Source organism: Varanus komodoensis, unplaced genomic scaffold (genome assembly GCF_004798865.1).
Source record: "Varanus komodoensis strain SLA01 unplaced genomic scaffold, ASM479886v1 scaffold64, whole genome shotgun sequence".
Taxonomy (NCBI): Eukaryota; Metazoa; Chordata; class Lepidosauria; order Squamata; family Varanidae; genus Varanus; species Varanus komodoensis.
The window spans coordinates 673,396-688,609 of NW_025336273.1; the positions used below are offsets into that span (position 1 = coordinate 673,396).

The 15,214-nt window shown below is 52.3% G+C and overlaps 1 protein-coding gene across 2 annotated transcripts in view; it reads right to left on the reverse strand.

Annotated features, from left to right (window-relative positions):
* Positions 1-1,720: 1,720 nt before the first annotated feature.
* Positions 1,721-15,214, reverse strand: part of GATA4 (GATA binding protein 4) — a 46,958-nt gene continuing 33,464 nt past the window's right edge. The window contains exons 3-7 of one of the 2 annotated variants that reach the window (XM_044450320.1): positions 10,503-10,669; positions 8,905-9,030; positions 7,774-7,861; positions 6,879-7,024; positions 1,721-5,610 (exon numbers count right to left, since the gene is read on the reverse strand). In XM_044450320.1, coding sequence (XP_044306255.1) covers positions 5,428-5,610; positions 6,879-7,024; positions 7,774-7,861; positions 8,905-9,030; positions 10,503-10,669 — 710 coding nt within the window. In that variant the 3' untranslated portion in view covers positions 1,721-5,427. The remainder of the gene's footprint in view (positions 5,611-6,878; positions 7,025-7,773; positions 7,862-8,904; positions 9,031-10,502; positions 10,670-15,214) is intronic. The other variant, XM_044450322.1, reaches the window with a different exon arrangement.

The window sequence follows — 15,214 nt, forward strand, 5'->3', positions numbered from 1 at the left end:
ACCATAAACGGCGGTCGCAAAGACTGGAAAATGGCGGACACTCCGATCCTTAAATAATGCTAGCAGGGAGCGGGAGTGGAGTTCCCGCCAAAAACCTTAATCTTCCGGCCAAAGGCACTGCGCAGGCACAGAACCCATATGTGTGATGCACAGAGGCCACGACGAAGAACCAAAAGGATCTGGACAGACTATGGAAATGGGCAGGAGACAACAGGATGGCGTTCAATGTGGATAAGTGCAAGGTCTTGCACTTGGGGCATAGGAATGGGTGTCATAAGTACAGGTTAGGGGACAAGTGGCTGGAGAGCAGCACTTCTGAAAGGGATCTTGGGGTGCTGATTGACTGCAGGCTGAACATGAGCCAGCAGTGTGATGTGGTGGTCAAGAGGGCGAACGCCACCCTTGGTTGAATAGCCAGAAGTGTGGCTTCTAGATTGAGAGAGGGATCACTGCCACTCTACACGACTCTGATGCGCCCGCAACTGGAGTATTGTGCTCAGTTTTGGGCCCCTCATTACAGGAAGGATATAGCCAGGTTGGAGTCGGTGCAGCGCAGGGCCACAAGGTTGGTGGCCGGTTTGCAGGGGAAGCCAAATGAGGTGAGACTGAGGGAACTGGGTCTCTTCAGCCTGGAGAGGAGGAGACTCAGAGGGGATATGTTGGCGACATATAGGTATGTGAGGGGCTGTCACATGGAGGTGGGTGGAGGCCTGTTCTCCCCTGCAGAGGAAGGCAGGATGTGCTCCAATGGAGCAAAGCTCAGGGAACCCAGGTTCAATTTGGATGCCAGGAAGTACTTCCTGACAGTTGGGACCCCGAGGGTGTGGAATGGGCTTTCCCAGGAGGTGGTTGAGGCCCCATCAGTGAGGGTGTTCAAGAATAGGCTGGACGTCCATATGGTGGGCACGTCATGAGCGGAGCCGGCTGGTGCCGGAGGTCAGACTAGATGGCCCTGGAGGTCCCTTCTGACTCGCTCTGTTTTCTATGTTTCTATAGTGCACTAATAAACACAACTTATCTACTTCCTGTCCCTGAACTAACATGGGCACAGAATCGCTTTCGGCCCCAGGTCCTAATTCCATTTAAAATAAATTCTCAGGGGCTTGTAGTGGAGGGTAGAACGAAAGGGACGCAGACAAAATACCAAACTATTTGAGAGGCCTTTCAGCCTGTTACAATGGGGTGCACATACTGGGAAAATCAAGGAATGGTGGTTTTCTGGAGAATCCCAGGGACTGGCTTTGGAGAACCTCAAAAACCACACTTGGGGGCTGAGTAGGAGCCATCACTGAAACATGGCTTGTTGAACTGTGGGCTGTGCTGTCCTGAAGCCAGCTGAGAAAACAACCCTAGTAAACAACCCACAGTAACAAGCCATGGCTATTACACCTGATTTCGGCATCCGGTGTCCTACCTTGCAAAGGACAGTCCTCTATTTGAAGGGCTGTCCAGTCCGAGTCTAATGTGAGGAATGATGAAAATGAAATTGCCCACCCGCCTGGACAAGGGCTGACTAGAGAGGCACATGGGTTATGTGGTGAGTCTCCACCCCTCTGGCCAGAGGTCTTGCATTTCTATTCAAAATGCAGTATTTATTTGTCAATCCACACCTCCGCAGACGAACTGGCATATCCCAATTTTATGCAAAGCCCTCTTTTGGTGCCCTGCTTTTTGTTGCTGTGCTGAGACGTTTGTAAATGAAAGAAAGCAAAACAAACCATTCTTTACCTGGAAATGAATGCCTCTGGTTTATTTCCATTCAGTCTATTGGGTGAAGTTGGTATGTAAGTTGGTAAGTAGATTCATAAAATATATATATATACACATACACACACACACATATATTATAACTTTAAATAATTTTAAACTTGTTCTGGCCCTGTCTCTTCTGCCCCTTTGCAAGCAAACATCTTTCTGAACGGCATTTTGCTGGGGAGATTCGGCAGTGTTGCATGTAAACTCCCCAGGCTAAAAGCACATGGACAGATTTTTTAAAAAATGAATGAATCTAAGATCTCCTGCTCAGGTGAACTACATGTCTGCTCACTGAAGGAGCAACCTGGGACTGCACTTCCAGGGGCAGGTGGAAACCAGCGAACTTAAGGGTTCAAATTGCCTGAGCCCACAACAACCCAAGACGGGTCTCCTTCGAATTCTCTCCATGCTGAGCCAGTTTGTGGCTTTTCCATTTATCGAAGTTTAACGAAGTGGCTCTGGTGATGATAAACATCAGATATGGGTTTACTTCCTTTGTGAAAAGAAGCCCAAAGAGGATACGCTGGGACATATCCAGCTTTGTTTAAAAACAGCCACCCACCCAAACCATGAATTTAGTGGGCAAAGTATTTCTTGTGTATCAGTCAATATCACTGAAGAATCCCCTCCCCCAGTTTGTTAGATTTACAATCTTTTACAACTGGCTAAAGGCACCAGAGCAAGGCCAGGAGAAAGAGTTGGCAACCGTCCTTTGGGTGCCCAGTTCATGAACATTTTTAACTCTCAGCCTCCGATAACGTCAAGTAACAAGCTTCTTAACAACAGCCCTGTGCACAAACCGACTGTATGTAGTCAGGCCGCGCTGTGTGTACACATCCGGCCTCCACAGATTTACACATTTATGTACGAAGCGAGACATACACTTCCTTGGAGAAGCACCCAGGGGTGCAGAAAGGGGAATGAAAACGTGGTCAAGCCCTGGCAGTCTCTCCACTTAGCTTCTATGAAGGCTGCATGCGGGGGCAAACGGTTTAATCCAGGAGGAAAAGGAGATCCGATCTCGACACATCCGGCAGTTGAATCGTGGAAGGGAATGTAGACTGGTCCTTTAAAATCCATGAAACCCAAGCGTGGCTTCTGTGTAACCATCTAAAACCGTGGCACGGGGTCCCCCAGAAAGGGCTAAGAGGGCTGGGGGCTCCTCATTGGTAGCATGAGCAAATGTCCAAAACAGACCATGATTCTCTTCCAGCGAGAACAACAATTCCAGCTGCTGGAGGGTTGTAGTATTCAGAGGCACCCTATTGGTGACACACAGACAGACTTGTCCAGGTAGTCCAGAACCAGCTGCATGCGGAAACTCTCAGACTAGAAGCGTTTTCTTGCAGATCCCTTAAGCAGAGGACTCCAGCGGATCAACCGGGACCCTCCTGAATGCAAAACACATCACCTCAGGCACTTGGATTACTTCTTTAATTCAGGTTGAGGCCTCTGCATGTTTAGACAGAAAAGGGGCCTACAATTCCCAGCTATGTTGGCCGGGCACACTAGAAATCACAGGCCTTTTTTCTGTCTAAATGTGCGTAGGAATTCACCTGAAATTATTTTCACCCTGCTCCTCTGCTTTAAAAAAGACTTCTTGAATGGCTTGGGGTATGCTGCTGAAGATCTCGAATATGCATGTCTTCAATTAATTAAATAAACCTTGCAGCTCTATCTGGATGATTTGAAAAGAGAGCTGAATGCTATTCTTGTTCGCTCACTTGTTCACACAGATACTGCCTCCTGTGTTCTGTCTTGCATAGGTAAGGCTTGCTATCTTTCAAGTCCTCTGGTAATGCCAGAGATCAAACCTGAAGTATGCACAGCCAGTATTTGTGGTCTCTCCCTGGACTCACAAATCTCAAACACAAGGCGGATGCAACGGAGTTGCCAACTGACCAGGGGAAAAGGCCTGCCTCACTTTTGTGCCCGCAGGTGCAGAACAGTCTTGCAAAACTGACAAGTCCATGTTTCGGGCCCAGCATGATGAAACTGCTAACACTGCAGACAAAGAGGCCGCTTCAAGCACAGGAGCAAAGGCAGGGAAAAACGTTGGCAACCCGACCAGTAGGTTGTGTCTTAGCTTGGTAGGCTCCACCATCCACAGCCTAACAAATTCCTTTGCTTGTGCCTGAAGTCTGCCGGAAGGTGCTTCTGATGGACGCCTTCTGGTCCACCCGCTCTCCTCCAAGCTCTGCTCGGCAAAAGAAGCATTTCTATGAGAGCTTATGGGTGACACAAAGTCCGGGGCGAGGAATGTGGGAACAGCTGCTTTCAAGGGCAGGATTATTAGATTTATCGATCGGAATGGGGCAGTGGGCAATCGAAGTGACAGAAAGGGAGTTCTGTGAACACCGGCATGCAGCAGGTATTTGGAACGGTCTGGATCCACACAATTCCTGTGCATCCAGTTGGGATTCCCGCCGTCTCTGAAGCCAGGGCCCCCGTGATGCCAGGCTGCATCCCCCCAAAAGCTCTGAAGTCCCCTTCCAGGTCTTTTCCTGGAGTCTCCACTGTTAGGACTCATTGCTACTCAAACCAGCTCTTTCTCTTTTGAATCTCAAGCTGACTTTTTTCTTTTAAGCCCAACCCCGTTATCGTGTTTATAGCTGCATCCCCTTTTTGGAGGTATGTTTTTTTTTAAAAAAACCCTTAGCTTTTATGAAAACAATCCTGGGCTTGGAAAGGAGGACAACCAGAACAGGGAAGCGGGTAAATGCATTACGCCTGCAGGTAGCCTTCCAGGGAGGAGAGCAGTCCTACAATCCCAGTCAGGAACTGGTTTGCGGGAGGCCCAGTTGGACAACTGGATGGGGAAGGGGTTGCGGGGCCCAATCCAGCCCACGGCCTGGTCCCACGGCCAGCAATGTGCCCCACTCTTCTCCCGCCTGCGTATCTCAGGCTGAACAGAGCGATTCGGCTGCCTGTGGAGCCAAATTTTGAAGAGAGGCCGGCCGCCAGCCTGTCGCACTAGAAAATGCTGGTCCACATATTACAGCTGCTCTTTTTATATGGGGGGGGGGGAACGCCCCATATTTTCCACATCCATTCCCATCACGCCATTTTTCAACCCTTGCTGAGCTGTGGCTGAACCGGTAAAAACACCTTAATACTGTGTGCAGGCGAGATAGAAGCTCCTTTGGAGGAGGTCAGACCTATAAACGTCCCTTTTTTCTCATCCTCCCATCCTTTTGCGTCGGAGCAGAAACCCAAAGAGAGGGGGGAAAGTCAAGCTGTGTGTACAACACCGTTGTCCAAGCGAGTGGGGCCAGTGTGTCCCTTCTGAAGTGTTAAATTGCAATGCTGTGTGCATTCGCACAAGAAACGGCTGCACAGGTGAGAATTTCATCTGAGCAATCATGCTCACAATTGCACGCTTAATTTGGCACGCCCGGCCATGGCACTCACGAAGGCGGTTGTGATTCGAGACGAAACGTTTCAGCTCGCTTCAGCTGTTGCAAGCGTGTTGGCGTCTTCCCAGCGGGACGGTGCTTTTGACTTCAGAAGGGCTAGCGCAGACATTCAAACGGTTCTGGCAGGACTGGCTCCAGCGAGCCACCAGGAAAGCGGGCAGGGAAGAAAGCCGGAGGGAAACAGAGAAACCACCTCGTCTTCACTGAAGCGCGGCAAGCAGTCTTCGGATCCGAGCCTCTGCCGAGGGCGGAGGAGTTAGGAAATGACGTCTCCGTTGCTTTCCCCCAGGACCAAGCCGTTCCAGTGATCCTGCCTGGAGCCAGGCTGGGGGGACTGGCTGGGGGCCGGCTGGTACGGCTGTGGGGAAAGTTTCAGGGCCGAGATGGTGGAGTGGAGAGCCGATCCGTGCCCGGCCATTGCAGCGACAGAGAAGGCCTGCTGGGGTGCGGGTAACGGGGGAGAAAGCAGCAGAGCATCAGCAGAAGGGCAAGGAAGCACATGCAAGGTCACAGCCTTCTATGGGGCTCAGTTTTGCCCACCGAACCGGCCTCTCCGTAACCGGTGGGACCACCCCTGGTGTAAAAGTCTTCTCCTGTGTGGCACCCCTGGACGCGTAAAAAAGCCCTGCTGGATGCGACCAGATCCATCTCATCAAGTCCAGCTTCCTGGCCAGCTGGCCGCCCCCACAAACCCTGCAGGGTCGGCGGGCACTCTCCTGCCCATGTGCCCCGGCAACCAGAGCACCTCGCCATAATACCTGTGATCCCGGAGGCCATAAGGACTAGTACCCTTGGGCAGCCCCCTCCTCTATGAATGCGCTCGATCGCTTCCTCAAGCCCTCCAAACGGGTGGCCTTCGTGCCTTCCAATGGCAGAGAATGTTGTACGAAGACATGCTTGCTTTGACCTGCCCTGCATCTCTCATCCATCAGCTGCATGGGGTGACCCCTTGGGTCCCGGTATTACGGGACGGGGAGGAAAGCTCTCCATATTCTCCACGCATCCTGAACAGATGTGTTGGACCATATCTCCCACCATTCCTTGCAAAAAGATAGGAATTGCAGTCTAACGTCTCGGGGAGAAGACCCTGGGCAAAGCTGGGGTGGAGGCTTTGTGAATTTCGCTGACTCCCTCCAGACACCCTGGAGCCCATCCTGCGGTCCTCAGCACCCCGGATGCCCAGCTGGGTGCTGGAGGTTGCCATCCAACACACCTGGTGAGCATCCGCCTGGGGAAGGGGCCAAGAGCCCCTCGGAAGCCATGAGAAGGCCTATAATACTGGGCAGCCGAGGGCTGCCGCCCTGCCTCTCCCCACACTTCCATGGGGCAGAGTTCTGATCACTGCGCCATTAGAAGAGGTGGGTGGATGCCAGGATCAGAGGAAGGTGGGGGCGGGGGGGCAGGATGCCCCCATTTCCCTCATTCCACCAGGCAACGAGAAGCGGCACACAGAGCTTCTGCCCTGTGAAAGAACTGCCCCAAGGAAAGCTCGTGTGCCCCAGGGAGGGTGCAGGGCATTTTTCTAGCTAACAGACTGCAGCTGCCCTGACATGTTTACCAGAAGGGCTGCCAGGGGTTTGAGGATGAGATGAATCGACCAGAAACCATCTGAGCCACTGCGACGCTGGCAGCCTCCCGCTCAGCATTCAGGCTCCCCTCACCGTTGCCCTGCTCGCTAGATCCTTCGGAAGAGAACACCTTCCTTACCTGAGGAACGGGGCTCAGGTGCCCATAGTGAGACGAGATCTCCGGTTCGGTCTTGATGGGGCGCATTTCGGCAACGGTGGTGCTGGTGGTGGTGGTGCTGGTGGCCGAGCTGATGGCGGAGGCGAGGGTTTCCTTACTGGGGGGTCCTGGTTATGGGATGGGGCAAGAGAAAAGAGAACCCCGTTGAACCAGGCCCTTCCTAGCCACTGGCCGGCAACTGGGTGCTCTCGCCATTCAAGTAAATAAAGCACTCGGCCTTTTCCTGCCGCTGTGTGCCGTCAAGTCGTCTCCGACTTAGGAATGGCAGCCCTCCAAGCTGTGCTTCTCTTGGCAGCCCTGCTCCGCTCGTGCTAACTTCCTTGGTGGGACACACCCTTTCCCTAAAACGTCACAAGGAGAAAGGCCAATGGTCCTCCTTTGGGAGGCTGTTCCAGAGCAGGGGTGCCTCCACCAAGGAGGCCCTGTCTGTCGAGCCCCCCTGTACGGTCAGCCGCACGATGGCACAGGAGGCGGGACTGCAGAGACACGTCAGAAAGTTTGGGGGGCTCGAGATGAAGGTGGCAGTGTGGTTGGGTTTGCAAGGTGCTTAGTTGGCCTTCTTCAACCAAAGTCCCCCCAGGCATTGCATGGAAAATGATTGGGAATGATGGGAGTCGCACTCTGAAACACCCAGGGGGCACTTGTTTGGGAAAAGCTGGTTGAAATCATCTTCATCCTACTCCATATAATCTTTTTTTCAGCATTTTTGTGCAAAGAATAACCCGTTAAATAGAAGCACTCTGTTTAAAGGGGATTCCTGCATCAAGCCCTTCCTTTCCCCACACTGCCTTAGCAGACTTCAGATAAGTGGAGCTTGGGCATGGTTGAGCATGACCATTGTTTTAATGGTACTCACCAGCAGATGTCTTGGATTTGTTTAAGTTCTTTGGCTTACGCTTCCTGGTTTGGATCCCCTCTTTTCTCATTGCTAAGGGCCTCGGGACCTAGAGAGACACATCACACGCCGGCTTGCTTTGGGTTTTATGGCATGCATCTACCCAAGGTGCCACAGAGCCATGAGGACTAGCAGCTGCCGATAGCCTCTCCACCATGAACTCATCCGCTCCCCTCTTCCAGCCTTCACCCAAGTCCCTGACCCTCCAAACACCCTGCGACAGCGAATTCTGCAGTTTACCCGCACACGATGTCCCATGCTCCCCACCGTTCAGCTTCGTGGCATGACCCCTCCGAGGTCCAGTACTAGGAGAAAAGGAGAACGTCTCCCCATCGGCTCTGCTTCTACACCTCTGTCGCGCTTCCCCCACTCGCCTCTTTTCTAAGCAGGCGCTTCCAGATGCTGCAGCCTCCCCTTCCAGGGCAGCAGCTGCTGCAGCCCTGTAACATTTCCGCTTCCCACTCTGGCACCCCGACTCACGGCACGTCCCCGCAGTGTGGGGAGCCAAGAAACGCAGCTGGTGTGTAGCTAGGGCGGTGAGCTGCTTACTGGGGGAGGCAGAATGCCCTGAATGGTAAATATTTTTCAATTATTCTTATTATTAACTACATTGCTATACTGCCTGCAGCCGAAGCTCTCTGGGCGGCTCAGGTCCCCCATCCAGAGTTCAGCCAGGCCCAACCCTGCTTAGCTTCCAAGATGAGGCAGGAGCGGCACTGAGGGCTAAATGGAAGCCTAGGGGACACTTTATCGATCTAATTTTCCACTGGCACTTTTGACACTGAAGCTGAGCCCAACCTCAGGGACTCTCCAAGCAGCAGAGACCTGGCTTTATTAACCCCGTCTTGCCAGTAAGGCCTGGGCGGGGGGATCAGCATCTCCCCCTTGCTGCTCTTCGGCCTGCTCTCCCTTCCGGCCTCTTCCACCATTTTTGGCACTCGACCCCCACAGTGAGTAGACTCCTCCAGGCCCTTCATCCCACCAAATAAGCCAAGCCCCAGCGAGGGCGCTCCCAGCGGCTGCAGGGATTCCACCTCCCATGTTCCACAGAGGCTGGCGAGGCTGGGTCCTCCCTTGGTTTGCTGCCCTTACCCTGTGGAGCTTCATGTACAGCCCGCAGGCGTTACACACGGGCTCTCCTTCGGCGTTCCGGCGCCACAGTGTGGTTGTGGAAGTGTGGCAGTTGGCGCACGACAGCCCGATCCGGCGGGTGGCCGACTGTGGGGACAAGAGTGCGAAGTGAGCAGGACCCCCTGCGGCCAGTGGCCCCGGGGCACGTGCATCCCGGGAAGCTGCAAGCCCCGAATCTGGTGCCAGTGTTTGAAATTGGGCGCTAGGCTCCTTCCTTTCCAAAAACCAGGTTTCTAGTCCATGGGGATACAAAGCAAAAGCTGAGCCTGTGCAAGAAAGCGATCCCCAAAGCCAGGGCATGGGGGCATCCAACCAGGATTTCAAATCCTAAAGGTTTAGGGTTGTTAGCACTTGGAAACATAGAAACAAAGCGAGTCAGAAGGGGTCTCCCGGGCCATCTAGTCTGACCCCCGGCTCCAGCTGGCTCCGCTCATGACATGCCCACCATGTGGACATCCAGCCTGTCCTTGAACACCCGCACCGATGGGGCCTCAATGACCTCTCGTGGAAGCCCATTCCACACCCTCGGGGTCCTGACTGTCAGGAAGTGCCTCCTGGCATCCAAATTGAACCTTGGCTCCCTGAGCTTTGCTCCATTGGAGCGCATCCTGCCTTCCTCTGCAGGGGAGAACAGGTCTCGACCCACCTCCGTGTGACACCCCTCACATTCCTGTATGTTGCCAACAGATCCCCCCTGAGTCTCCTCTTCTCCAGGCTGAAGAGACCCAGTTCCCTCAGTCTCGCCTCATACGGCTTCCCCTGCAAACCGGCCACCAACCTCGTGGCCCTGCGCCGCAGTGACTCCAACCTGGCTCTATCCTTCCTGTAACGTGGAGCCCGGAACTGAGCACAATACTCTTCAGAAACTTCTGGGGATTCTGCCCCTTTGGGCATCTAACCCACCCTTCATGTTTGTATCACTTCTGTCTCCCTCCCAAACCTTCGCCCAGATATTTCAAATCACTGAACAGCCTGAAGCTGGGATAAACCCCGCACACTAACAACTCGGTTCTGCCTTCCAAAGAGCTTCCATCCAAAGCTCTTTTGCCCCCTTTCCTTAAAACCCACCTTTTCCAAGAAGTCTTTGCCGACCATCTGCTACTCCTCATGTAACTAAGCTGAAGCACACTGGACTCAAAACCTGGTATAACATTTCCCCGTGTGCCCCTTCCTGCCCGCTTCCTCCCTTTCCTTTGTTGGTGCGCTAACTTTTAGACTGCAGTCTCCTTGGGGCAGAGAACCATCCTCTTGGGGCTCTGCATTAGCAGCATATGAGATTTCTGGATAGGAAAGCCAAATTTAATCTGGCTTCCAGTTGGCCGCTGGAGAACCCCACACAACACTGAACGAGGTCCACAAAGGCTGTGTGTTCAGGGTTTTTTAAAACCAGAAATAAACATGCTGCAACACCAAGCTCTGCCGTTCGGCCTGCACATCTGTCCTGGGCAGCTTCTTCGGCACCCTTTGCTCAGCTCAGGATCGTGCACGGGGTGTGGGGGGAGCCAGTCCCCAACACGAGCGCCCACGGCGTGGCCAGGACGGCGCAGGGGTTTCCTTACCAGCCGCCTCTGGGGCTTGATCAGCGGCCGGTTGATGCCGTTCATCTTGTGATAAAGGCCACAGGCATTGCACAGGTAGTGTCCGGTGCCGTCCCGCCGCCAGAGCGGGGTGGACATGGCCCCGCAGTTGACGCATTCCCGGCCTTCGGAGTAGTCATCGAAAAACTCTGCAGCAGAGAGAGACAAGGGTAACAGGAAACGTGGCGCTCGTCTGAAAAGAGCGTGTTGCGTGGAAGAGACACGTAGGGGCGGATGAAATCCCCACAGCCGGAAAGGAGCAAAATGTTCTGGGAGGCCAAGCACGTCCTCTGGGTGTGCGGTCCTTTCCCAGCGCCCTTTAGCCCCCAGATGGTTATAGGGACCCTGAGCAAAGAGGGGAGAGTACTAGAGGGGTTCTTCCGCTGGTCCCACAGTCCTCTCTTGGGGGGTTTCTGGCCCGTCCAGCTGGCCTGTGCCACGGGGGGAGAGACAGAGATGAAGCAGCCCCAGCAGCCTTCATCCCTGGCCCCCTCCAGCCTTCCCCATTCCCAAAACGAGCCTTTCCCCCCTTCGTGTCTTGCTGCCTGAGCTTAAGAAGCAGCCAGACGGCCTCTCCAAAACTCTGCCCTCTTTGGTCTGTTTTTAGGAGCAGTGATAGCTATTGCCCACGAATCTTCCAGAAGGATGCCTGCGAGGAAGGGACACTCGGAGCCAGATGTGCTTGACCTGTATCAGGGCTGCTCCATTTCAGATCCTAGGTGGTGGATTCACACAATCTTATTCATTTATTTAATTTATTTAGGAGGCTTCAATGCCGCCCCATTTGCTGAAGCTTCGGGGCCGCTCACAATAAATCTCCCTCAGAAAACACCGTGAGGTCTGTAAGAAAGCCAGATTAGCCACCTGTTGATGCAGAGGAGCATTGGACCCCAGCCTGAGGTCCAAAGTGGTACAGTCCAAACAGGATTTCCACCTCAGTGACCATTAGGCATATGGCACCTGATGGCCAGTCACTCAGAGCCCAAGTGCTTGCAAAGGACACGTGGTTTGGAGAATATTTGGGGTCGTCTTTGGCTTCGAAGTCAAAGAAGATCCTCATCTTTTGGCAAGCAGTGCCTCCTAGATGGACCAGGTGGTCTGATGCAGAGTAAGGCAGAACAGACACTCCACATCCAACACCCAGATTTTGAGAGGAAAAACCCTAAGAACAGAAAAACAGCCCTGCTGGATCAGACCAAAGGTTTCTTAGTCCAGTTTTCTGTTTGCACCCCGGGAAAACCACAAGCAGGACACGAGCTCGACAGCACGCCCTTGCTGGTGTTCTCCATCCACTAGAGTACCCAGGCATACTGCCTCCGATATGGGGGACAGCACAGAGTCATCAGAACTAGTGGCCGTGGAGACCCTTCTCCTAAGGGACTTAGTTCAGTCTGATACGTGCGAGTAACTCCAGCAGGGAAACGTATTTAGTGTCGTCATCACGCATGGGGCCTGCAATGAAAGTTGTCATAGGGAATGTTCCTGCTCAGGGTTCATTCTGGCCCGCCAACCAGCCAGCCGGCCATGTCCTCTTGTGAAAGACTCCATTTCTCCCCCCCTCCCCAGTGCTCCCACCCACCTCTCAGGATCCCGTGCCCATTCTTCACATTCACTCCTCATTAAACCGCTTGGCCCTCCCACTCCCCATGTTATTTTATTCTGAGAAAAAAACGTTACACCCTGCCAGCTGGTTCTTCGGCTACAGGAAGGGTCCGGGTCAGTTCCTAGAAAGGCCACTAGAGGGAGGCCTCATCCTGGCCTTTGCCAGAACAAAGGTTTGGTTCATTGAATCCCAAACAGAGAGAGAGGAATAGATAAATATATTAAAACTGAGACAGTGTGATGCAGTGGTTAGAGTTCCAGGCTGTGCCTTGGGAGGTCAAGGGTCTAGTCCCTGCTGGCCATGCTAGGTCCTGGGGGATGTTTTCTTGTCCAAATGATAATTTTAATTTTATATTTGTAACTCAGTGTATTTTTTGTATTTTGGTATTTAATGGTAATTTATTATGTTCTATTGTATTTCAATGTATTTTATTGTGTTGTAAGCCGCCCCGAGGTTTCGGCAAGGGGCAGCATAGAAATGTTATAATAATAATAATAATAATAATAATAATAATAATAAATGTGCACCCCAGGAAACACAGGTACTACCCAAGTGCTCTAAGCTTTCTGCACTCGCCGTCCTCCCCTGGAATTAAATTTCAAGATGCTTCTGCTGCTAAGAACTCTCCTCACTAGGAAGGATGAGATAACAATCATTCTGCAGAAATCCATGTTACCACGGCGGAAGGGAAATGTATTTCTCTTTGGGTGTTTTGTTTTTTGCATTTCTGTATTATGCTTTATTCTGTTTATAGCACTAAGCTGTTGGATTAGGGTTGGTTTATTTGCTGTCTGGACCAATATTTATTACATTTTTATCTAGCCACCAGTGCTAGGGCTGTTCATAACCATTTCTACTGCAGTTTTTGAATACCACTGTTTGCTCCAGGTCACATGCAGCTAACTTGGTATGTTATTGTAAATTGTATCTATACTGATCCTTTGTTATGTTGTAAGTTCACCTTGGGCATGGTTTTGTGCAAATACATAGATAGTGTTGGTAGGTGCTAAGAACTACATGGCAAGCTAAAGAGCAAATCTCAGAAAAGCAGCATTTATTGAAATCGGTTCAGATGCAGAATTCTGCCTTCATGCACTTTTGCAGACATACACGCCCACCAGGAGCAACTCAGCCCATTCGTGGTTTTCTGCTCATTATGGGCAAAGATTCAAAGTTATGAACAATCTGTCCCAAGTCAGAACTGCGTGGGCTGGGCCATGAAGCTGATGGGTGGCAGATTCCGGACAAATCGCAGGAAATCCTTCTTCACACATGCCGAGTTGAAATCCAAAATTCGCTTCCATGAAATGGGGTGATGGCCACCCGTTGGGATGGTTTTAAAGGGGACCAGACAAATTTCCCTGCAAAGCTCAGGTAACCAGGATTTAGGGTGGATGCCAGGAAGTACTTCCTGACGATTAGGATGCCCAGCGTATGGAATGGGCTTCCATGGGAGGTGGCTGAGGCCCCATCGGTGCGGGTGTTCAAGGATAGCCTGGACATGCACATGGTGGGCATGTTGTGAGCGGAGCCGGCTGGAGCCAGGGGTCAGACTAGATGGCCCGGGAGACCCCTTCTGAGTCGCTCTGTTTCTATGTTTCTAAATGTACAAAGGAGAAGGCACTCATTGGCTACTAGTCCTCAAGGTTCTGTGTCTCCAGAATCAGGGGCAGGGGAGCAAGCACACCCACTGCTGGGGAACATGGGGAGAAGGGTGCCGTTGTGCTCCCGCCTGGGGTGCTGCAGGCACCTGGCCAGCCGCTGTGTGTAAAGAACACAGGCTGGACAGACCCTTTCCTTGATCCAGCAATGCAGCTCTCCAGAGGCTCCAAGATGAACAGCTGGAGCGCGGCGGAGAAGGAGCGGAGCGATGTGGGGTGTCCGTGCCGTTCGCTTTGTTCTGGATTTATGTGCGGCACATGCTGGAGTCACCTGGAACTTATCATGCGGGAACAGAGGGGCTGTTTGTGCTGTGTACTGGAATACATAGACAGCGTTTATTCCACGTCCAGGACCAGGGTGATAAGCAGTGGCGGGGGGGGGGGGGGGCGGTTTGGAAGCAGTTCTGCCTCGGCTGTGCCAGACAGAAGCTGGAAGGGCTTGCAACGCAGTCGCTCGGGAAACTGGCTTCAGAAGGAAGGCTTTAAAACACACACAAGCAGCACAACACAAAGGAATACGGCTCTTGGCACTGGGACGTTGCCAAAAATCAAATCTTGCCCCGATTAGTATGTTGGAAACAACTCCTTTTACTTTTCGGGGATGATATAACTGGGCCTAAATGCTTGGCATGTCTCCAAACAAAAGCTGCATGGAAGTCAGCCATTCAGTTTCTGTTGCCTGCCTGGAACTGCAGACTAAACGGTTTGAGGTTCGGTGGGCACTGCAACTGGCAGGTTGCAAACCGCCCTAGATCGATCCGGGTTGCCAAAAACCACGCAATGGGTGATCGCCATGGGCACTCTGGTAGTTTAAGCTGCTTCACATTATACATTCCTCCTCCACTGGCACTTTTTCAAACAGCTCATCCAGGGATAGGGATAGTGGCTCACCCAGAGCCACCCGCGAAGACAAAAGAGAGGGCCTTTTTATATAAAACCATGCAGGCTGATGCAGTCCACAAAGATGGACATTCAGAAATGTTCTCTATATCTGAAAATGGTCATTTTTCGCCTACCTGCTAAAAAGCCATTGAAGTGGCATACCACAGATTAAAACAATGAACCCTTGCAAACGCAAAAGAAAAGTAAACGCAGAAACAACATTAGAAATGGCACATGCTCAAAGTTAAATTGAAAAGGTGAGTTTTGCACTCTTCCTCAAGGTCCAGATCTCTCCCAGGTCAGGGAAGGTGGCGGCCCACACCTGTCCCCCTTCTGGAGCCAAGAGAAGGTAGGGAACGTCGAGGCCCTTCCTTGCTCTGCCTTCTTGCAGTTCTTTCCTTTGACCAAAACTCGGGACTGGACAGCTCTTCAGGCAGAGGGCACCTTCAACAGAGAACTGACCTGTACCAAGTTGGACACCTGGCCACACCCTATCGAGGCCTGTCCCATACCTCATACTGGAGAGCCAGTGTGGTATAGTGGTTAGA